Source organism: Emys orbicularis, chromosome 5 (assembly GCF_028017835.1).
Source record: "Emys orbicularis isolate rEmyOrb1 chromosome 5, rEmyOrb1.hap1, whole genome shotgun sequence".
In the NCBI taxonomy this organism is placed as follows: Eukaryota; Metazoa; Chordata; order Testudines; family Emydidae; genus Emys; species Emys orbicularis.
Genome location: NC_088687.1, coordinates 54,544,705 through 54,567,847, shown reverse-complemented (window position 1 = coordinate 54,567,847; position 23,143 = coordinate 54,544,705). Strand labels below are relative to the sequence as shown.

At 39.8% G+C, this 23,143-nt stretch overlaps 1 protein-coding gene across 1 annotated transcript in view; it reads left to right on the top strand.

Annotated features, from left to right (window-relative positions):
- CLGN (calmegin) overlaps window positions 1–23,143 on the top strand; it is a 61,635-nt gene that overhangs the window by 3,239 nt on the left and 35,253 nt on the right. Inside the window, exons 2-4 of the mRNA XM_065405143.1 lie at window positions 12,853–13,023; window positions 15,039–15,112; window positions 22,346–22,404. Of these exons, the coding sequence (XP_065261215.1) occupies window positions 12,853–13,023; window positions 15,039–15,112; window positions 22,346–22,404 (304 nt within the window). The remainder of the gene's footprint in view (window positions 1–12,852; window positions 13,024–15,038; window positions 15,113–22,345; window positions 22,405–23,143) is intronic.

Sequence of the window (23,143 nt, the reverse complement as noted above, 5' to 3'; positions counted from 1 at the left end):
CTAGCATCAGACTTGTCACTGCACTGTGGTTGAATGGAATACAGAAATGCAGAATACTTTAATTTAAGAATACTTAAATCTCCTAGAAAATCCAAGACTGCTCCACAGATATATAAATGTACGTTCTTTGTGTTACAGAGACTCTTCCTCAGTGTTTTGGTTTAATACATCTTGGGGGGGGGGGGGGGCTACTGCAATCCACATATATTGTATACAGCTGCAAAACCCCCTCCTCCAAAAGACATCTAAAAAAGAACAGTCACATCTCATAAACAATTATGAGAAGCCATAAATGGAACTCTTCTTCCCACCATACCTCCCACAGATGACATATGGGGACTTGAGGTAAAAGATGGGTATAGGAGATTACTGTTAATCTCTTCTCAGAAGAACCCCCATTAATGACTAGCATACAGGGGTTGTTGATACCTGGCAAGCACTGTAATGTCTTGGAGGCTTTACAGAACAAACTTTGTACTTTTGTAAAGTGGTTAAACAAGTTTATATTACCCAGATCAGACCAGTTTCTTTGCCATTGTATCTTAATCCCTGGATACTATTGAAGACCTCTTTCTTCTATTAGTACACTCTTACTTATTGGTTGGGTCATCCAATGATTATATGATGACATTAGGAGCTATTGCCACCCAGAGCAGTCTCTATCCTTGAGTAGAGTTATGAGGATGTTTTTGAAATTCCTCTTCACTTTTTTTTTTTCTTCTCCCATCTTCTAAATCTCCACTCCTAAAAAGAGAAGAGTGGGCAGGAAGTCTAAGAGTGGTAAAAATAATATCACTCTTCCCTCACGGTCTCTTTACCTTCAACAGAAAAAGGAGATCTTTGTGGATCTGGACTGGAATAGTCTGAGGAGGTGCCTCACAACTGTCTTTTCTCCTCTTTTATGAAATCCTACTTTAGAAGTTGTCTTGAAACAATTTCCTTACCTGTAACTTTTTTATTTCTTGTAATAAAAAGGGTCTGGATGATACTCATGATTTATTCCTGCTCATGCCACCTTAGTGGAGGCAGCTTAGGCTGTAGAATTTTTCCTCTCTCTGGTAGTACTACAGTCTCTCCAGAGGAAATGACTTCCAAAACTGAAACTACATAAAACATAATGCCTTTATAGATTATGGAAGTCTTAATTCTATATTATATACACCTCTACCTTGATATAACGGTGTCCTCGGGAGCCAAAAAATCTTACCGCATTATAGGTGAAACCATGTTATATCGAACTTGCTTTGATCCACCGGAATGCGCAGCCCCCCGGAGCACTGCTTTATCGCGTTATATCCGAATTTGCATTATGTCAGGTCGCATTATATCGGGGTAGAGGTGTATGTGGAGAATCTGCAGACCAGTGGATATCCTCAATTATGAGAAATTGCAAGAAATCTTCTGTTTCTCATACATGGGCATGTGCTGGTCTGGATGCTACTTATGGGAATTAGCAAGAAGAATAAATTCCCAGGAAGGGAAGAAATATCAAATACGAGTTTAAAAATAAAGTTCTCAAATTTTTTTTATAACCTTAATTTTATTTGCTTACTTCATTTATATCAAATGAAACTAAAAGAACCCAAGACTTCTCAGCTGAGGAAGGAATATCACTCTTGTAGCATTTGAAGGAATTGAAAATATTATTGAACAAAGCTCTATCGTATGCAACCTAAGGCTTTGAGGATTTTATTGAGAGCTTTGCTAACTTGGCATATTTGGTTCGATCTACTGAGACTTTTTTTAAAAAATGCTTCTTTTAAAGATTCCCATGAAGAAAGAATAATATCTGACTTTCTTCAATCTTCATATAGCCTTAAAGTGTATTATCACTTGCCCAAAGCATTAATCTGTGTTCTTAAAGATGTCTAGATTTAAGGCAAAAATAAGGGAGAGAAATAGACTTGTAGAAGTGGTTTCTTGGCTGTGGACAAAGTAAGGACCTGGGCTAAATACCATCTTTTCAAAGAAGAATTGAAGATGGAAGCTCTGTGAACTACAGAACTAACTTGCTTCAACTAGTAGAAAAAATAATTACTCTAAGGAAGACAAATGTGGTGAGACCTCCACTGGAAAACTAAAAAGGTGGTAGACAACCTTTATGAGGTTGTGCAGAAAACAATTGTACTGCCCTACTCCTGAGCAACAGTTATGAAGAAACAGAGGACTGATCCTTTAGGTGGCTGAAGTTTAATGTTACAGAGGTCACCCATGAGAGGTCTCAATAGGTAGTTGTAAATGGGGAGGCGTTATTGAACAGGTGTTTCTAGTGGGGTCCCACAGGGACTGGTTCTTGGCCCTATGGTATTTAACACTTTTGTCAGTGAGAATATAAAACCACTGAAAAAGTTTGGAGATGACCCAAGGATTGAGCAATGGTAAATAGCGAAGAGGACAGGCTACTGTTACAGTGATCTGGATCATTTGGTAAGCTGGGCACAAGCTAACAATGTGCATTTTAATATGGCCAAATATTAGTCATTCCTCAAGGAACAAAGAATATAGGCCATCCTTATAGGATTGGGGGGAAGGGGGAGTGTCTTTCATTATGGGAAGCAGTGAGTTTGAAAAGGACTTCTGAATAGTGGATAATCAGCTGAACTTGTGTGCAATGCTGTGGTGAAAAGGGTAATATGATTTATAGATGTTTAAATGGGAACATGGAGTAGGGGTAAAATATTTGGCACTGGTGTGACTGCTACTGGAATACTGTGTCCAGTTCTGGTGTCTGCAGCTCAAGAAGGATGTTGATAAATTGGGAGGAGTTCAGAGAAGAGGCATGAGAATGCTTAAAGGGTTTGAAAATGTCTTATAGTGATAGACTCAAGGAGCTCACTCTGTTTAGTGTGAGAAAGAGGAGGATTAAGGATGACTTGATCATAGTCTATAAGTACCTACATCGGTGTGATCCAGGGACCCCTTGATGCCAGCTGGTAGTGGGCATAAGGGGTACATAAGGGTTTACAGAGATCCCCTGTCTCAGGTATCTATATAATAGTTTGGCAGGCAAGGTCTCTAATAAGAGCCAGTAACTTACATTTTGCAATGATTGTCAACCAATATGTTTGGATGATATTTAAGGAGTAATTTATCTATAATTAAAACTGTGTTCATAAGGTATATAACTTAAAACAGGTTGTGATAAATGAAGGGGGGAGGGAGCTCCCTTTTATGGACACCCAGCCAGTTAGCTATAAAAGTCCCTCTTGGTGGCTGTTCTCTGCTTGCTTTACCTGTATAGGGTTAAAGTCCCCCAAGTAAAAGAAGGAGTGGGCACCTGACCAAAAGAGCCAATGGGGAGGGCTAGAACTTTTAAAATTGGGAGTAGGGGGGACTTCCCTTTGTCTGTTGTTGCTCTCTGGATATGTAAGTAATCAGGGAATGTCTAGAAGATGTGATTAGGGTTATTTCTTTTATTTCTTATTGGCTTGTAGACTTCTCTGTGCTAACCCCAGATGCTCTTGTTTTGCTTGTAACCTTTAAGCTGAACTCAAGAGAGCTATCTTGATGCTTAAATTTTGTAATTGTTCTCTTAAGATCTAGCAAAAAGCCTAAGTTTGAAATCTATTTCCTTTCTTTTGGGGTTTAATAAAATTTACCTTTTTTTAAGATCCTGATTGGATTTTTATGTCCCCAAGACTCTTGTGCATGTTGTTTAATTAGCTGGTGGCAACAGCTGATCTCCCCCTTTTTTCTTTTTCTTTTTTTCTTTTTCTCAGCCCTTCCTGGGAAGGGGGGGGGGGTGAAAGGACTTGAGGGTACCCCACAGGAAGGAATTCCCAAGTGTTCCTTCCTTGGCTCTCAAAAGGAGGGAAGGTTGCACTTGAGCAGTGGCAGCATCTACCCGTCCAAGGTCAGAGAGAAGCTGTGACCTTTGGAGTTTAATACCAGCCTGGAGTGGCCAGTATTAATTTTTAAAATCCTTGCGGGCCCACACCTTCTGCATTTGAAGTGCCAGAGTGGGGAATCAGCCTTGACACAAGTCATCAGGAAGCAGGCAGGGGCAGTAAACTCTCTGGCTGGTCATTTTACGTTGTGAGACACACTAGACATTTGTCTTACGGAGCCTAGTGCTAATGAAAAAATTGTGAACTTGCATAAAAGGAGATCTGTGGGGAGATAATACAGCAGTGGGTGTCCTGTTTACAACTAAAGACAATGGATTTTTGGGGTATACTGTGGTGCAAAGGGAGGAGACAAGCTGTGTGTGTGTTTCAGGGGGGAACGGATCACAGCATACCTGGCTGAAAAACATGGAGCAATACTGTAAAACAGTAACTAGTTAAGTCTAGGTTCTAGAATGTATGTTGTGATTTTATTTTGTGTAACCATTTGTTTCCAGAATTTCTATTTGTTGTCTTTGAAATCTCTACTTAGTTAAACTTGTTTTCCCTATACACATAAACAGAGTGGTCAACTGAAGGGGAAATGGTAAGCTGCTACTTTAGAAGCAGTGGACCTGGGGGATACTTGGGGATTGGAGTGTGCCTATCACTAACCTGTAGAGAGCAAGTGGGGCTTGTGTAGCTCTGGAGTGGAGTACTTGTGTTCCCTGTGGTTGAAGAGTTTGGGGTGCTGGCCCTCAGCAGGCACAGATTAGGCTCCTTCATGCTAAGGATAGGTGGTAGCAAGGTGCCTCGCAATCTTGGGTACCCCCAGGAATAGGGTTACCATATTTCTGCAATCAAAAAAGAGGACACGGGGGGGGGGAGCCCCATCCTGCCCTGCCCCATCCACTCCCTCCCACTTCCCACCCCCTGACTGCCCCCCTCAGAACCCCCAACCCCCCCCCCCCCGCTCCTTGTCCCCTGACTGCCCCCCTAGGACCCTACCCCCTACCTGTCCCCTGACTGCCCAAAACCTTATCCACACCCCCAGACAGACCCCCCCAAACTCCCAACCCTGCTCCCTGTCTCTTGACTGCCCCCTCCAGAACCTCCCTGCCCCTTCTCCGACCTCCTGGCCCCCTTACCGTGCCGCTCAGAGTGCTGCGGAGCGGCGCGCTGGGCAGCAGGGGAGGGTGAGCAGGGGGAGGAGCTCCAGACTGCCAGAGGCCTGATGCGAACGGCTGGCGATCTGCAAATGCAGGGAGGGGGAGGGAGGGAGAGAGAGGAGGGGAGTGATTTCAAGCTGCAGGGGAGAGGAGGGGGAAGTGGAGGAGGGGCTCTGGCTGCCAGAGCCCCTTGCGAGTGGCAGGATCCGGCCGGCTGCCCTGTCAGCCGCGCGCGCTCTGCATGGGGGGGGGGAAGTCTGGACATTTACAAATCCCCCCCCCCTCCCCCGGACGCTATTTTTAACTCAAAAAAGCCGGACATGTCTGGGAGAATCCGGACGAATGGTAACCCTACCTAGGAAGCTTCACAATGGGGAACAAAAACCTTTTAATAATGGGGATTCCACAACCTCCTTAGATAACCTGTTCTAGTGCCTAACTAGCATTATAGTTAGAAAATTTTCCTACTATTTAATCAAAATCTTCCCTTGCTGCAGATAAAGAAGGAATCAGCTTATCCTGCCCTCAATGGACATGGAGAACAATTAATCATCATCCTCTTCACAATAGCCCTTAACACATTTGAAGATTGCTATCTGGTCTCTTCCCCCCTCCCCCCAGTCTACTTTACTCAGGTTTAAAAAAATGGGTATATTTAGTCTTTTCTTCATAGGTCATGTTTCTACATATTTTCCTTTTTCCACACTCCTGGGGGGGGGGAGGGAAGGGGTGTCTGTCTCTCTTTCTCCCTCCAATTTGTCCACATCTTTCTCAAAGTATGATGCTCAAAACTGGACATATTACTCCAGATGAATCCTCACCAGTGCCAAGTAGAGCAGAACAGTTACCTCCCTTGTCTTACAGGTGACATTCCTGTTAATACAGCCTGGAATACTTCCCCTTTTGCACCCACTTTATAGTAATTTTGTTTACACCAAGTTTTCCTAGTTTGGTTATGAGGCTGTCATGAGGGACTGTCAAGATGTATCGCGTCTGCAGCTTTTTCCCCTATCCAGTAGGGAAATTACGCTGTTAAAGAAGAAAATTAAGGTTGGTTTGGCATGATGTGTTTTTGACAAATCCATGTTGGCTATTACATATCACCCTATTATCCTCTAGGTGCTTACAATTTGTTTAATTTGTTCCAGTATATTCTGAGGCATCAAAATTAAGCGGACAGGTCTGTAATTCCCCAGGTGCTCTGTTCCTCTTTTTAAAGATAGGTTCTATGTTTGCCCTTCTCCAGTCCTCTGGGACTTTACCTGTCCTCCAAGAGTTCTCGAAGATAATTGCTAATGGTTCAGTGATTGCTTCAGCTAGTTCCTTACGTACCCTAGGGTGAATTTCATCAGGCCCTTCTGACTTGAGTGCATATAACTTGTCTTAAATATTCTTTAACCTGTTCTTTCCCTATTCTGGCTTGTGTTCCTTCCCCATTGTTGCTCTTATTAATTGTTAAGCATCTGATCACAACCTTTTAGTGAAGCAAAACACTAATTAAAACACCTCAGCCTCTTTGGTGTCCTCCGTTAGCCCTTCTTCCCTGCTAATAATGGATCAACACTCTCCTTTGTCTTTCTCTTACTCCAAATGTATTAGAATCTTTTTATTGCCTTTTTGTCTCTTACTAGATGTAACTCATTCTGTGCCTTAGAGTTTCTGATTTCATCGCAACATGATTGTGCTGTTCTTTTGTACTTACGGTTAGCAATTTGTCCGTTTCCACTTTTTTCATAGGATTCTTTTTTGATTTTTCTGGTCAGTTTAAAAACAAAACAAAACACCCCTATGCACCCATATTGGCCTCTGCTATTCTTTCTATCTTACCTTTGCATTGGGATAGTTTGCTGTGGTTTGTGCCTTTTTAATATTGTTTTGCTGAGAAACTGCATGCCCTCCTGAATTTTTTTCCTTTAAATGTTCTTCCTATGGGATCTTACCTACCAGTTCTCTTTGAATTTGTTAGTCTGCTTTTTTTGAGGTCAGCTCTTCTGCTGCTGCTCACTTACTACTTTTCTTACTATTTCATGATCACTTTCACCCAAGTTGCCTTCCAACTTGAACTTTCCCAAATCCTTATCTGTGGTCTGGTTATAGACAGTTTCAGAGATTAATAGAAACCGAACCAGTTGGTGGTTCAGTAATGTCCCTAGATCATATTTACTGCTCACTATTCAAATCCTGCTATGAATTTTGCTTATGGGCTTTCCTCTCTTAATAAGTCTATTGTACTTATTCCTCAAACATTAATTCACCTTCTCAAAACTTGTGAGGTGGGGGGTGCCATTATCCCTGGTTTTATAGATGGGGATTTGAGGCACGCAGATTAAAGCCAGAAGTATCCACAGACTTTGGGTGCCCATGTTGAGCTGCCAAGGACCTGATTTCCCCCCTCCCCCCCCCCGAGTACTTAACGTGATAGTGCAATTCCTATTCAAGTACAGCTCTCATTTATTACAGCCTCAGCTGTAAGCACACAGCACTTCTGCAAATCAGACCCCTAAGTTTCAAGTTGGGCATCCAGAAAATAACACAAACTAAACATTTCTGATACGGTCAATAATTGTGTGCAAGTGATTTGCTTAGCATTACATAGGAACTCTGGCAGAGGTAGGGATAGAATCCAGGTTTCCAGGGCAGTTTTCAGCTATCTCAGCCACGCCCCCCCAATCCCTCTTCTTTTCCTGCAGTCCCCTGCCTCAGTAACTAGACACCTTCCAACCAGGTATCAGAGGGGTAGCCGTGTTAGTCTGAATCTGTAAAAAGCAACAGAGGGTCCTGTGGCACCTTTAAGACTAACAGAAGTATTGGGAGCATAAGCTTTCGTGGGTAAGAACCTCACTTGAAGTGAGGTTCTTACCCACGAAAGCTTATGCTCCCAATACTTCTGTTAGTCTTAAAGGTGCCACAGGACCCTCTGTTGCTTCCAACCAGGGTGGATTTGACTTGAATCAAATTGATTTAAATCGCTAGTCAGGAAGACTCGATTTAATCATGGATTTCTACATTAAAAGTGCATTCTTATTGGTTGTTATAACCTTAATACATATTCTTCACAACTCAGAGATAGATGTAGCTTTCATTTTTAGAAGGTACATACTATACATTTTAAAAGTGATTAATCTGAAAAGTTTTCAAAATAAGTTTTACAGCTATATCAGAAAATGAGTGATTGTTTGGTTATTTCATTTATCAAAGGTAATTGAAGCACATAGTTCACCTCCCAATGACTTCATAAATATCTCCAATTCAACAGGTTAATCATTACTATTTGGAGGATTTTCTTGCCATGCTGTATTAGGAGGAGAACATCACCAGACAGACATTTAAATTGTTTTAGTTAACTAAAACAATTACATTATGTATTCTGGATTTTTTTTTCTTCAACAGCAAACATATAATATTTTAACAAAACAAGCATTTGAACTTAGTAAAACATTTTTTTTTTAAAACAGGTTTATTTCTGTTAAAATTGTTTAACTAAAATAGTTAAATTTAAATATTAAAAAATAAATAAATAAATAAATTGACTAGGTCAGCCAGGTCAACATGAGAAACTTAAAATAATGGCTTCTGCAGCTAACTCAGTCGTTTTCACCTTCATTTTCCTGTTTGTTCATAATCTAGAAAAGAAAAACAAGCTTTCCTGCTTTTTCAGGTCCCAAACGATTTCTCAATTTGGAATGAATTAGTCCAAAGGAAGAAAATATTCTTTCTACTCCAGCATAAGAAGCTACTGCTGTTTGTTGAAGTGATAATCTCACTTTTAATCTCTGAATCCAAGTGTTTAAGTGACTTCCACCAGTTCATTGGTGTGACTTTCTTTAAAACATAATCAGCAAACATATTTCTTGAATGGTTCACCCTTAGCTCTGAAGTTTATTATAGTTGACATTATGGAGGGATGATTGCTGGATGTCCTCTTCTTCATCAGTTAAGGTTTGACCCTGGTACTGAGTATTGAGAATATTTGCAAGAAAATGAGCTGGAGATAGTGCTTGTCCCATTCGTTTTTTTTAATGCTTGTAATTTAACTCTGTCATTGCATATTTCTCTTTTTAAGATCTCACTCAGTTCCTTCCAGATTTCAACAGCATCAGCAATAAAACAGCTACTTCCCTGCATTTTGTTCAAGGCTACAGAAATAGGCTTCAGAGTACTCAGCATGTGTTCAACATTTCTTTTAAGCCCAGTGTTGAGAACTTTGGCTGTGACAGTGCCATCTATTTTTTTCACAATTTTGTTCACAAACTGTCATCAGATTAGGCCAGTTCTTTATATAGTGCTCAAAACAGTCCACTACTGAGGTCCACAAGACATGCAATGGGAGAGTTAGCTTGGTTCGTCCCACTTTTTTCAGAACAGCTACTGCAAAATGATTGTTACGGAAGTATTTTGCAATTTCAATAACATTAGCCTTTATTTCTGGAACACTGAAGTCTTTGGCTAGGAGGTGCATCAAATGAGCACTGCAACTGTATGTTATTAGGTTGACTTTCTTCTAAATTTCTTCTCATCTTGGATACATTTGCAGCATTGTCTGTGACCAAGCTGCGTACCAGACATTTGAATCTTTTTCTCTTTTTTTTCCCCCACAGTTTGTTATAGTTTTTACTGCTGCTACTTGTAAGTATTCTGCTGTGTGTGCATTTCCTGATGTATCAGTTGTTTCTGTAAGGAAGACATTCCCTTTCTCTGTCACACAAGCACATACAATAGGATCATTGTGGACATTGCTCCACCCATCAAGACTCAGGTTAACAATTTCACACTCTAGACCTTTTGCACACTGCTCAATTTCTCTTTCATATGCTTTATCCAACAATTTGCCTGCAACGTCTGCTCTGTTGGGTGGACTGTATCCTGGTCTTAATGACTGAACCAGGTTAATGAAGTGTGGGTTCTCAATCATATGGAAAGGAGAGTTGCATAAACAAACCGGGCAACTTTTTCATCAATTACCCTTTTTTTTTTTTTTTTTTTTTTTTTTTTTTTTTTTTTTTGTAATCTGCTGGTTCTTATCAGAAACTTTTCTATGATTTATTTCTGGATGATTTTTTTTTTTTTTTTTGCTACAGGTAATATACTGTGGCTATGTGACATACATGATGTGACTGAAACATTATCATTGGCAGATAACTCAAACTATAGAAAATGATGGTGATCTTGAAGGTGGCTAGTCTTCAGAATTGTGTATTGGGGATGGATTCTCCTAGGCAAAATAAGTCAATGCAGTTATTTAATTATTAGTATTCCTCATTGCATTCACTGACACTCAATACTACTTTAAAGATGAAATTGTAAAAGGAAGATCTGCCTATTTCAGCTATTTTTTATTTATTTTTGATCACCACTGTATCTAAAATGTTGTTACTCTATGGTACTATCTATATTTTTTGCTCAAACATGAGAATTCAAGAATAGTCCAGAAGGAAGACAGGCAGGCCTTAAGAAAGAAGTATGAAATAAAAAAGTTTACCAACCTGAAGATCCTGCATGTTCAGACATGTTCCTTTCATCATCTTCAATGCAGCTTCCTCCTGAGAAGGAACACTTCTCATGATGTTTCATTCGGGCAACCAGGCCTTGCATTTTGCATGCATGCCTGTCTTAACCACAGGTAGAGGAACTTCATTAAAATATTCCCAAAGTGGGTCTCTTATGGCCTGCTGCCATTATAGGTTTTCCCTTCTAGTGAGAGAATGCTATGGTAGATCTCAAATCAATGAAGGTTACATGCAGAAAGACCTCAAGACTTCTGGAATATGCTGCTCAAACAGTTTCACTTTTGTTTCTACTGCTTGTCCCTTCCCTTCTCACATTTATTTCCAGAGTTCTCTCCTTGTCTAGATCTATTCCGCCCCCAACAATCTTCTATTCATTGAACTTTTTGAAACTTTGCACTTTTAGAGAGAGGTAAGGGATTGACTCTGTGAACACAAATTTTGAAGAGGGACAATAGGGTTGAGGTCTGTTATTTCTCACCTCTGTATATTTATTTAAAAACATTTTTGCTGTTAACAAGCATGTTTTCTCTGGAGACACAAATCCAGAGTTTGAGTACTGCAAAACTAAGCATCTGTGATGGTATCTTCTAGACTGAGCACTGAGTCCCCTTGGGTAGATAGAAAGATTAACCTAAATAATTTATACAGAAACCCCTGGAACCGCATAAGATTGGGTCCCTAATCCATGAACTATTGGAACTTGTTTACAAACCTTTTCTTAAACATTAAATGACTATATTGTCTTGTACTATAGAATTAGAATTTATAATCCCTATTCCATGATGAGACCTTAATTAAAACTAAGATACGTTTTTCCACAAAAAGCATTTTATCAAAAAAATCCAATTTAAATAAAAAATCATTGATTTTTATCCACCCTGGAAAGTGGGGGGGGGGGGGGGGGAGGGAGGGCTTCTGCCATCTCAGCAGAGGATTCTGTTGAGGTGTGGGGTGGTTAACGGTATAAACCGAATCACTGTCTAGGGGACTGATCAACATCAATGGGTGTGAGGTATTAATTTTGGAGTGAAGGGTGGTGTCTGTCAGTCCTAGCTGGAGATGGACCAGGAGCAGTTGTGGTTTGAAGCACTAACACAATTTGATCTGGTGAGTAGACTTAGTCCTTGGGCTAATGAGTGCTGGAAGAGAAGGATTAACAAGTGGATTTTTAGAATTTGGAGCAATTGCCAGTGGAGAGGCTTTTAAAAATGAGGTACACGATGGATAAGAATTGATGATTAAAAAAAAACAAAAAAACCTCCTTAGCATTGTTTTTGTCTTTGATTATGAATTGCAGACCCAGCTACTGAACTAGGAGGAGAAAAGTTTACTTAAGTACATTTTCAGAAGATGATCATCTCGTTAATAGAGATGTAAACACTTTTTTTTTTTTCTTCATCCAAACTATCATTCTAATGAAAGATTAGAGAACACCATAGGAGAAGACAAATAAATAAACAGTTTCCCGTTCAGTGATAGCTGAAGATTCCCAAAGTGGAGTTTGTTTTTGTGTGTGTGTGTGTGTGTGTGGTTTTTTGTTTGTTTGTTTATGGTCAGTTTTCTGATATGGTAGGTCAAAGGAGGGGGGTTTGTGTGTGTTGTGTTAGGAATAGGAGGAGGAAAGCTAACGCATTCTTTTGTGAGTAGCCCAGAAGGCGTTAAGGTGCCAAACCGTAGCTACTCTTCTGGACATAGGCCTTGCGGACATGTGCAGTGACGGCGGTACCCCAAAACTAGCTTTAGCAAGTGTTGAAATACGTTTTTAAATCTTGCTGAGGCAGTCCATGGATATTCTCAAACACCAGTACGCTAGAGTGAAACTCTGCAGTTGTCTGAACAATAGAAAAGTTGCCTAACCCCGGCCAAGATGGTCTCCATCTGAGTGGTATCTATAAAGTAATCCATAGATGTGTAGGACTTGAAGGGACTTCAAAAGGTCATCTGGTCCATTTTCCCTGTATTGAGGCAGGATTATGTATACCTAGAACATCCCTGGCATACATTTGTCTAATCTGTTCTTAAAAACCTCCAGTAATGGGGATAAGTATATCTTGGATGCACCAGTTATATCAGACGTTCCTTGGATGGAACAGGAAGAGAGAACCTGTTCTACTGTCTTACAGTTGCCACCTTTTAACTCCATTGTCAAATTTAATTATTTTGTTCAGAATGCTTTCATGAGGGTTATCAAAGCTGTTGAGCTTTTGGAAAAAATGCAAATAACAAAATGCATATTCAGTCTTTGTCCTGTGTTATCTTTAAATGTTTTTTCTCCTGTAGCTCTTTCTGCAAATAACTGTTAAGGAGGTAAACTGTCACTGCAAAAATATAATGTACTTATTAATTCTGCAGATAACCAATATGCAAGTCCATTGGGATTGGCTGTGTTTGGGTGTCTTGTTAATCAGCTCAATAAGTGCAGAAATGCATGATGAAGAAATCCAGGATGCAGATGTTGAGGTCGAGGATTTTGACAAGAACTCGCAAGAAACTGATCTTGACAAAGGCAGCTCTTCTCTAGAGGTAAGGTTATTGTTGACATCAGCCAAAACTTAAGTTTTACAAAATGGGTAACTCTTCTAAGGAATACAGAGATTTGACAGTGAATATATGTAGTTGACAAATAACATGTAGCCACTCGGTTGTTTTTCTTTAGTTGCTATGTGGCAGCAAACCTTGTGTATGAACCCAAACTACCAGAGTAGAAACTCAGTCCTTCCATTGTCAGGGGGTGCTCAGTGATTAAAATATGGCTGAATGAATTGCAGAGCTTGCAATCGGTTTGCCACATCTGGCAAATTACTTTGTTTATTATGAAGAATGTGGGAAACTTGTATATCTTTGTGAAAAATGATGTGACTTGGTTTACATGTTCATTGTTCTGTTGCTACCTACTTGGTCTTAAGGAATTAAGTTCTTTCCAGTGTGTGAGGTGTTGATACAGCCCTATAAAACTAGAGGCTGAGAAATTTGGCTGAGAGGAACAAAGAGGCATGTTTCCTGAAAAAGGGAAACTATTTTTGACTGCCAGACATGCCAAGTTGAAGGTGTCTGTCTAGAGAGGTTAGAAAGGAGACTACATGTTCTTCAGGAGAAGCCATATGTTGGGGATGGGAGAGAGGAAGACCCTGGACTCCTTAGACTCTAACCAAATCCCAAAGAATGCTCAAGAGTGGTTAAGAGACTGAGGCAGGGAATGGTACAGGTATTATTTTGTATGGCTCTTTATATCTGTTGATGTTTAAAGTGATTGTTTTTAGAAATCTTTAGACAAAGTCCACGTCTGTTTGATTCAACAGTTGCATACCTTTGAAAGGGTTAACTGTAAACCAGAACTCCCACTAGGGTGGTGCTCTCTCAAAAGGGTGTACTTAAGCTACTGAGGAGTCATAAGGGGCTCAATCTTGGGGGGAGGGCCCCCAGGCAGCTGGGCTAAGGGGTTCCAGATGGTTTGTGCCCAAGAAGTGTGCCGGAGAGGTTGGCTCCAGAGATGGCTAGAGCCACTCAGTGACCCAAGGGCCTAGTATGTGGGTCCAAACAGCCTGGTCAGTGTCCAGTGGGGGGAGCTTGACTAAGGCTTTGACACTTATGCTTAAGGCAGGACTTAGCTCCTTCTCTCAGGATACCTAATAGTACTATATCCTGCCATCTCACTTGTATTTCTGGAAGTTAAAGCAGAAAATATTGCTTGGGTTTATCCTTGTTTTAATTTTGGTCACTTTTTTAGTTTCAGTAGCTTCTATTCATCTCTCCCTCTCTGCCAATTTCTTGTAGATAATATATTTAAAATGTTGTTGTTTGTTACATCATACCTTGGGCGGGAGGGATATGCTTACAAAATACAGCAAGAGGTTTCTTTTTCAAATAGTAAAATAAATTCTAATATACCACTTAACCACATGGGGAAGAAAACCACACAGAATGGAAAAAGTGAGTGGAGGAAAGAAATAGGTAGGAAGATGAGGATCAGGACAAGTTCGCTAACTTCTCCCTACGTTTTCCCTTATTGACAATATTTTACACATTTTGGCCATAATGATTATGCCCTTTGATCTTCCATTTATGCTTTTAGATATGCAATAGCTTATGCTGCTAAGCATCACGCACTGAAAATATTAGTGCACAGGTACCCAATAGGTGCTTAACTTTTTTTTATATCTGTAGGCACAGAACACACACATCTTTTTAATACTTAGGAATATATTCAACTTCCATATACTTTAGTCTGTTTAATGGAATCCATTAGCCACCTCCAGGGCTAATAGAGACTATTTTGTGCTGGGTAACATAATCAGTTTACCATGAACTTTTTAAACTTAAACAATATAATATAGAAAATGTAATAAGCCCAAGATAGTCAAGATACTACCTAGAAAATACCATGTATGTTAAAAGTAGTTGGGGCTGACTACTTCTCAGAGAATTACAATTGATTGTATTTCTTGCATCAGATATAAATGTACATATGAGCTATGATGTATTTCAGTAAAAAAAAGTTATAATTCATGCATTGTACATATTTGTGTAAATGTCTTTAGGTTATGTACAAGACTCCAAAGCCTACTGGGGAAGTATATTTTACAGAAACCTTTGATGATGGAGTATTGACTGGGTAAGTGTTCATAACAGATGGCATTGTAAACTTTGAATTTCAGCAGTTTGAATAACTGATAACATCTAGAGCCAGTAGTCTGGCCAGAACAGCTCATGGTTCACTGATCACAACTTGTTTGTTCTGTAATTTAATAAAGTATTTTCTAAAGGTATTTCAAAGATGTTTGAAATGGGAAAGCTCTACTAGGTAGTCAGTGAGTTCTCTATTTTAATCAAAACTGTTACTTACTGTACTCTTCCCCCTTCCCCCCCCCCCCACCCCTGTGTCTTGTCCACTTTGAAGTCTCCCAGTCACTACCTTTTGCGATGTCTGGGGTTGTAGAATAATCTGTGTTCGTAAAAACTTTCCTTTATATTCAGTGGTGATGTCTCATTCATTTATCACATTATTTGCCACATACCACTTTATGCTGTTCAAAAAGATTAGACCATTACATGGATAATGAGAACATCCACAGCTACACTGGATAGCATTAACCATCTTATATAGGTACCTTCAAGGTATAAGATAGGTATTATGGCATTGACCAAATTTGACATCCTAATAACTTTTAGGATCCCTTTAATGTCTGTAATGCACAACTCACCCACACATACTACTGCTCCCAACAGTACAGGTGTTATCACTACTGCTGGATTTGTATTTCCTTTATGGAAGGCTAAATACCATTTTTGTGTATCTCAATATCTGTCTCCACCAGTGCAGTGCCAGTGTATATGACAAGTGCTGACATAGTCTCAGCTGTGAAAAGAGTCCCCTCCCCCATCCTTCCAGAATACACCGATCACTGCTTAGGTGGCAAATTTGATTAAATTCCTGTTTTGTTTTTGTTTTGTTTTTCTTACTGGCCCAAAAGCGAAGTATTTTGGAAGCACCTTAACTTACAAATAGTGCTGCATACATCATAAATCTTGTTGAGTATCTCTCTTGTCAGTATCCACTTTGTGATCAATTCATATTGTTTAGCAAGCCAGTTCTGGAGCATGTCTTGAAATTATATCTGCTTGTTTCTAGTAGGCCCAAGCTGGACACCCGTGTATACCTGGGGCAAGCAGAAGATGTGGGTTCCAGTGGCAATCTATAATTTAACAAAAGCATTTTGATGCATGGTCAGATATTTGAACACCTGGCTGAACTGAGTATTGCTTAGATGTAATAAACTGTGTCGGGGAAAAGAAATAGGCTGAAGATTCAGTATAACAGTCTCTGTGGTGCGAACAATGCTATGAAGTTTTGGAAGAAAACCTGTACCTTTATGATGAACTAACCATATTCTTGGTGCACTCTTATTATGGAGCTAGAGATAGTGTTGAACAGAACCAAGAACCAGACTGAGGGACCAGGGGGAGGAGACTGCTAACCCAAAATGTATGGGGCAGGGTCACTAGCGGCAAGAGACCATAGCAGAATCCCAAATGTCTTCAGAGAATCTCAAACTAAGAAGTTTCAGGAGGATGATTGCTTGGGAGATGAGGCACCCTTCTCCACAAGGTATGTGTGGGTTTCTCTCCCCCCCCCCCCATTGTTTCATCTGATAATGGCTGGCTTTGCATGCTCTAGGGGTTTGGCAGAATGATTTTTCATAGTGTGGTTATAAAACTAATTGCTGCCAACTTCTGGCTTAATTGCTCTAGCACAAGTGGCTAGTCCTTCCTGAATTTCCTTCTCTTCCTCCTTCCCTCCCCATCCCCCACTCATTCAGTTCTACCAGATTCACCAGTTCAGCAGTCCTCTTTCACCTCCTCCATATTTGATTACTTAGGGCAATGAACCTTGTGAAGGCAAAAGTCCCCAGGCCTAGAGCATGTCATAGTAAGGTGCCATGCCCTCTCCCATCTCAAAATTGTAGCTGAATGGGGCAGAAAATGAAGTCAGTCCATCCATATATATAAAAATGTTGAAACAAGCAAATTTTATTGTGGTAGTTAACATATTGGGTACTACAGCCTCAACATGTAATGGTTTACGTGCTGGACCAGGATATTTAGGTTGGTTAGTCCTCAGTCCTGTAATTGAATCTGCATGGGCTGCATAGAGCCCTTTGACCTCAGTGACCATTGCATGTAAGGGTTCACCAGCATGGATCTGACTGCAGAACCAGAGTGCTAGTTAGTTTGTTTGATCTAGCTGCAATCATATTTCATTCTGCCTCTTTAGTTAATGCTGAAATGCAGAAATAAGTGCCATTAAATAACAAACTACTCGACATTTAACTCAAGTATGTGGAAGGTAGGATAATGGTGCTGTAAACATCCCCTACCCAGCCAATCTAATGGAAAACTTTATTTTAGACAGTTTTTCTCAGTCTTCTGCAAATCTTTGGTAAGGCCAGTACTCTGTTCTAGAAGTTAAGTTAGGGCCAATGTTAATTTCTCTGTGGCCACACAGAAGCTCATTATACCAGCCCTAGAGCCTGTTCTGTTATCAAGTTTCCACTCTAAATATTCTTTCAATGATCAGCCTTACCAGTCACCTAAATATGGCCTTCCTTCACCCTGGCTAAAATTCGCAGTACAGAGATTCTGTTCAGGCACTGGTTAAGCCTGCAGTGACTAAATTTCATTAGTCCCTTTCCTAATAATCTATTTTAAGTTGGAGAGTCTTGGTTTCTCACCAGTTTGAATCTTGAGAACAGAATAACTAGAAGGAATGCTTTGGAATTATAAACTAAACAAATTGGTATATTTTATTAAATTCCTTTGTATTTTAAAGATTGGCTGTGCCATTACTAAGTATCTCTTCATATTTTTCATTTCAGTGTTGATCATGACAAGGCCATGAAAGTGCAAGAGAGAACCATACATCTGACACTTAAAGTCCAGAGCTCTTGACCAGTCAGGGGAGAAGGAAGATGAAAATGCGAAGCATGATTTCTAGATTTGCAGAGGAACATGAAAAGGGACTCTGATAAACTGTTTAAATTAGGGGAGGAAAAAACAGCTCTCTGCTGCAAGATAAGGCAAAAGAAGAGACAATGGCTTACTTCCATTGTGATAGGAAAAATTAAAGCTGTCTGAACAAGATTTCCATAGGGTGCTTGAGTGAGAGTTTTCAAGGGCATAGAAACTAGTGCTGTTATCTCAGCAACAGGCCGTGTGTGTGTTGCCTTCTAAGCAAAACTGCATGATACAAGACCATAGCATCTGTTATTGAATTGCCCTATACTCTTCTCTCATGTACATTTCCACAATGCTCCAGCCTTGCTAGAGAGCAGGGGAAAAAACTTAAATCCCTTGGACATGCATTTCATGACCCATAAACCATGTTTATCCTTAATGTTTTCTTACTTTGCACTACATACCTAATGCATTTGTCCTACTAATTTATGTGTAATAAAACTGATTTGCAAATTGCAGCATTTATCTGTGACTCAATCTTTGAAGGTAAGTGATGTATTGACAGTTAGAGTAGCCTCTCTACTATTTACAGTTATGAGTGAGTAAATGAATAAAAGAAAAGCAATACCCAGGATAAAGAAATTATAAAAAGGTAAAACCTACCATCAGCTAAGGAAGCAGTATTTCATAGCAAATGAAAATATCCAAATCTTTCATGCTTCTACATCATTCATCCCAACCTCCACCTGGCAACATGTGTGAAGATTCCAATTTGATTTGCATTCCTAATGCAGGTAGCGTTGCCAAAGTGGTGGCACTACTTTTCTGTCCAGCTGAGCATAACTTACTGCAAGGTCTGCAGGCTACTCTCTCCACAGACAGTTCATTCTTGCTTCACAGGTATTATACAGAACACAACAGGCAGATAGGTATATCCACATTGCTGATTTGCAGTCACTAGGAGTCAGCAGACACATCCAAATGCATGCTCTGCCATCCTTCACCTGCTTAGTTTGTAGTTGAACCACTATCTGTCTGGGTTTGTGTAGTGTGGGTATAACATCATAGCCCAATAGAGCAGTGGATATTCACTTAAAATCACTGGGATGGAGATGCCATAAATACCAATGTTGTGAGGTGGAAACTTGCACCTCTGTTCACTCTTTTAAAAACCCTGGACTTCTGAAAATTCTTGTATCTGCGCACTCTCCCTACCCTTCCAACCATATGTAAATATCTAGGAACTGGCCACAATGAATCATATGCATCTACTATAGTAATATAGTTTCTTGTTAATATAGCATTGGACTTGATGGGGTGGGCACAGAATAGACTTGAGTTCATTTGCATTCTAGCACCGTTTGAGGGAAGCCAAATTGTTCAGATTTCTCAGTGATCTGTCGGGGGTCTGGCACTGAAGTAGTGGGGCTAGCTTCCCAAGAAAGTACAGAAAAGTCCTCTTCCTCACGTGGAAGAGCGGCATGCACTGCTGCTCATTTCAGGGGTCTAACAACTGTCCCACCAGTTAGATCATGGACCTGACCCAAAAAAATAGTGATCCACATGATACAGTACTTCTAGTAAGTTCATGTAGCCTGTTACTCAAAGTTGTGGAGAGAATCTAAGCCTTGCAGCATTAATTCCTTTAACTAGTAATCTCATTCTCTAATCCTAAGCATGTACTGGGGGTATACCCTATGCTACTTTTTCTGATCTACCTGAGATGCTTGGTAAGTGATTTTTCATAGACACAAGACTGCCTGTACATATATGTATCTTAGCCCCCATGCTCCTCAGCAGCCTTAAAAATAATCACATTTTTTTAAATGTGAGGTGATGGGGGTTTTACTTTTGTGCATGGAAGGCTAACCAATCTTGTCTCTGGAAGACAAGGGGCAGGGGGAGGCATTCCAAAATCAAGGATCCTTCAGAGAATGGCCTGCCAGCAATTCCTTCTGGCTTATACTGAGGGAACGCCAACTTCAGTGCTCTGCTCAATTCACTGTAGTAGTATATCATGGGGAGAGAGAGAAAGTTTCTCAGGAAACCAGGCACCAAATCACTTGGGCTACATAGGTTAAAACAAAACACCTTGATTTCCCTATGCAAGCTGATTAGAAGCCAGTGTAGATCATGGAGCACTGCCTAACATGCTCACAACATGCAACTCCACTTAATTGTTGTGCACCAAATGGTCCCAAGGTGCGGCTCTGTGTGGAGCACATTAACAACAATCTAATCTTAAAATGACAAAGATGGGGATAGTTGTGTTAAAGTCTAATTGGAGATGAGGTTGCCTCCAGGAGTAGCCCAGAATCTAATACCCCAAATTACACATCTGTTTTACAAATGGTGGTCATGCTTCTCCTGATGGGCAGCAATATAAATGGTCAGCTCTTCCAGTTGCTTCCCTCAGACCCCATGAAATCACAGCTAGCTGTCATCATCTAGGCATGGGACAGTTAGTTCCATTTCTCTGGCATAGTGTCCTCTGCATCCTGAATGCACTGCAGCCTGCCAGGATTTTCCCACTGACCTGCTCAGTGGCCTTATATATGCTTTGAACAAGAGAAGTGACAGTCAATTCCTATGGCACCCTGCAAGAAAAGAAAATCCTGGGCGTAGAGGAAAAGTTGTCCACAATTATTCCTTGTATTGCTCAGAAAGATAAGAGCAAAGCTACTGACTAGCACTCACTTCACTCCTGGTAGTGTCCACAAACAAGCCAACAAAATCTTGTGCTGAAACACATTAAAGGCTACTGACAATGTCAAAGCAGCAGCAAGTATACTTTATCTTCATCCATTGCTAACAGCATCACATAACGCATCCAGTGCAGTTTACCCTGTACATGTCTATAGCCAGATTGAAGGAAATGATGAGGATTCAAACTGCCAGAGAGTTGCCACAGCTTTCTCAGTTGATCTTTCCGAAAAATAGGATACGGGGACACTAATCAATGGTTAGCCAGATTATCAGCATCAGGAGTTGATTTTCTTAAGCATGGGCACACAATAGCTTCTTTAGTGTAGAGGTGTAAGTATCTTTCATCGTGGCTAGTAGGTTTAAGCTTTGAACTAGTAGGTGTGGCTTAAAGTGAGAGAGTGTGTGTACACACACACACACACACTCTCTCTCTCTCTCTCTCTCACCATATAGCCACCGGTCCAGAGATGAATGACTTTATACCAGTGTAATTTTAAATCCCACTAAGCATCTCAATATCTCAGGATAATTTTTCACTTTCACTCCTGTTGAGAAAACATTCATATTGAAGCACTGGAAAGCAAAAGCCAGATTTTTCTCTGTTCCCTATCACAGTGTTACTCAGCTGTCAAAAGTTCAGATTCATAGTTTCAGTTATGGCACAACAGGTTTTAACAGGTTGCTTTTATTTATTCCCTGTGCTGTTGGAATAATAGCCAGATGCAAAAAAGGGTGATGTCCTTAAGGAAACTATATTTAGTGTTCTCCACTGAAGTAGTACTAGGAGGGAAGAATGAAAGGAGTGCTATGGGCTGTTTTTCTCTTGGGTAGAAAACTGATAACTGAATACATTGTCTGTTTATTCATTAATATGCCTGGAACTGGTGGTATTGAGTTAGCTTATTTTGCAAGGTAAGTGGGGACTAAAATAATTTCAGATACTTTGTCCCTGAAAAAGTATAAATATAGTTTTAATTTCTCAGCATCTATCACTGAAGACCTGTGGATCCCTTAAAGTATATGTGCAGTAAGCATACAATTATGATTAGAGTGTAACTGTTTGTACTTCTGGATTATCTTGAACTGATTTTTAAAGATACATTGGGTTTTTTGTCTTCCCATTCTCTTCCCTCTCCCCTCCCCACCAATGGTGTCACTACAGGATAGAGTTAAGGTTTGGGTGTCTTAACTATGCATTCCTTTACCTTGATATGTTTGGAATTCTTTAAATTTAACCTTAAATTTAAATTTCCTAGGTTTATAATGCTTATTTTTGAGAATATTACAGGTGTGTTGTAACTATCACCCTTAAATGACTGAAATGTAATCTTGACCTTACCTCATGTAACAGATTTTTATCTGGAAGCTAAGAGTTGTGGGTCATATTAATTTTACTCTCATTTCAAATTCTTACTAGGACTTTAAAGTTAATATTAAGTGTGCCTGCAGATTAGCCCCAGCATGTTTTAATTTTTCCTAAATATTATTTGTTCATGTTCTTTAAATTCCAAATGATCAATGAATAGGGTGACTTATTTTGTCAAAATATCCTTATTTTGCATTTACTGCTTAACTATCTAAAAAGAAAGAAATTCTTACTTCCTTTGTTAAATAATAATCCAGTTTTATTTATATTTTCTTGTCCTTATTACACAATTTAAACAAAACAATTGTTTTTCTTTCACAGGTGGATATTATCTAAAACCAAGAAAGAAGATACAGATGAAAACATTGCTAAATATGATGGTAAACCTTTCTTCCTTTTCAGTGTAGTGTCTTTCTCAAAAAGCAAATTTACTTATATTATGTTTTTCTCTCCGTAAATTTGAGGTTGATCAAAAAAGTCTTAACGTGTAGAATGCACAAAGTTATATTGATACAGAAATATAATATATTTTCTGCTGTTCACAGGGGGGGAGGTTAGCAAGTGATGATATTAGGAAAAAAAAGTTCATTGGAAACAATCTCGAGTTACCGCTGCAGAGAAAACAGTGCTAGAATGCCTGTGACATGAGTAGCCAGTGGCAGTTGTATAATGATGTGACTGGTGCTTTTTGAGAACAGTCTTCCTCTTCGCTAATAAAAATTTTAATAGAGCAGTAAAATTTCTTAAGTACAATGTTGTATTTAAAGGATTATTCTATTTAAAACTTACATGATACAGTAGAATTTTTAACTATCAAAAATACATGCCTTAAGCAACATTATTCACATTGCCATATATCTGCTACTAATTGATCAGTGGATACCCTCAAGAAAATTTAGTAAATGAAACAAAATTGTGGGACTGAACAGCCATGAAAAAGGTGAATGCAGTCCTAGGATGCATCAGGCGAGAGATTTCCAGTAGAGACAGGGAAGTGTTAGCACCATTATACAAGGCACTATCGTGAGACTTCATCTGGAATACTGTGTGCAGTTCTGGTCTCCCATGTTTACGAAAGATGAATTCAAACTGGAACAGGTGCAGAGAAGGGCCAGTAGG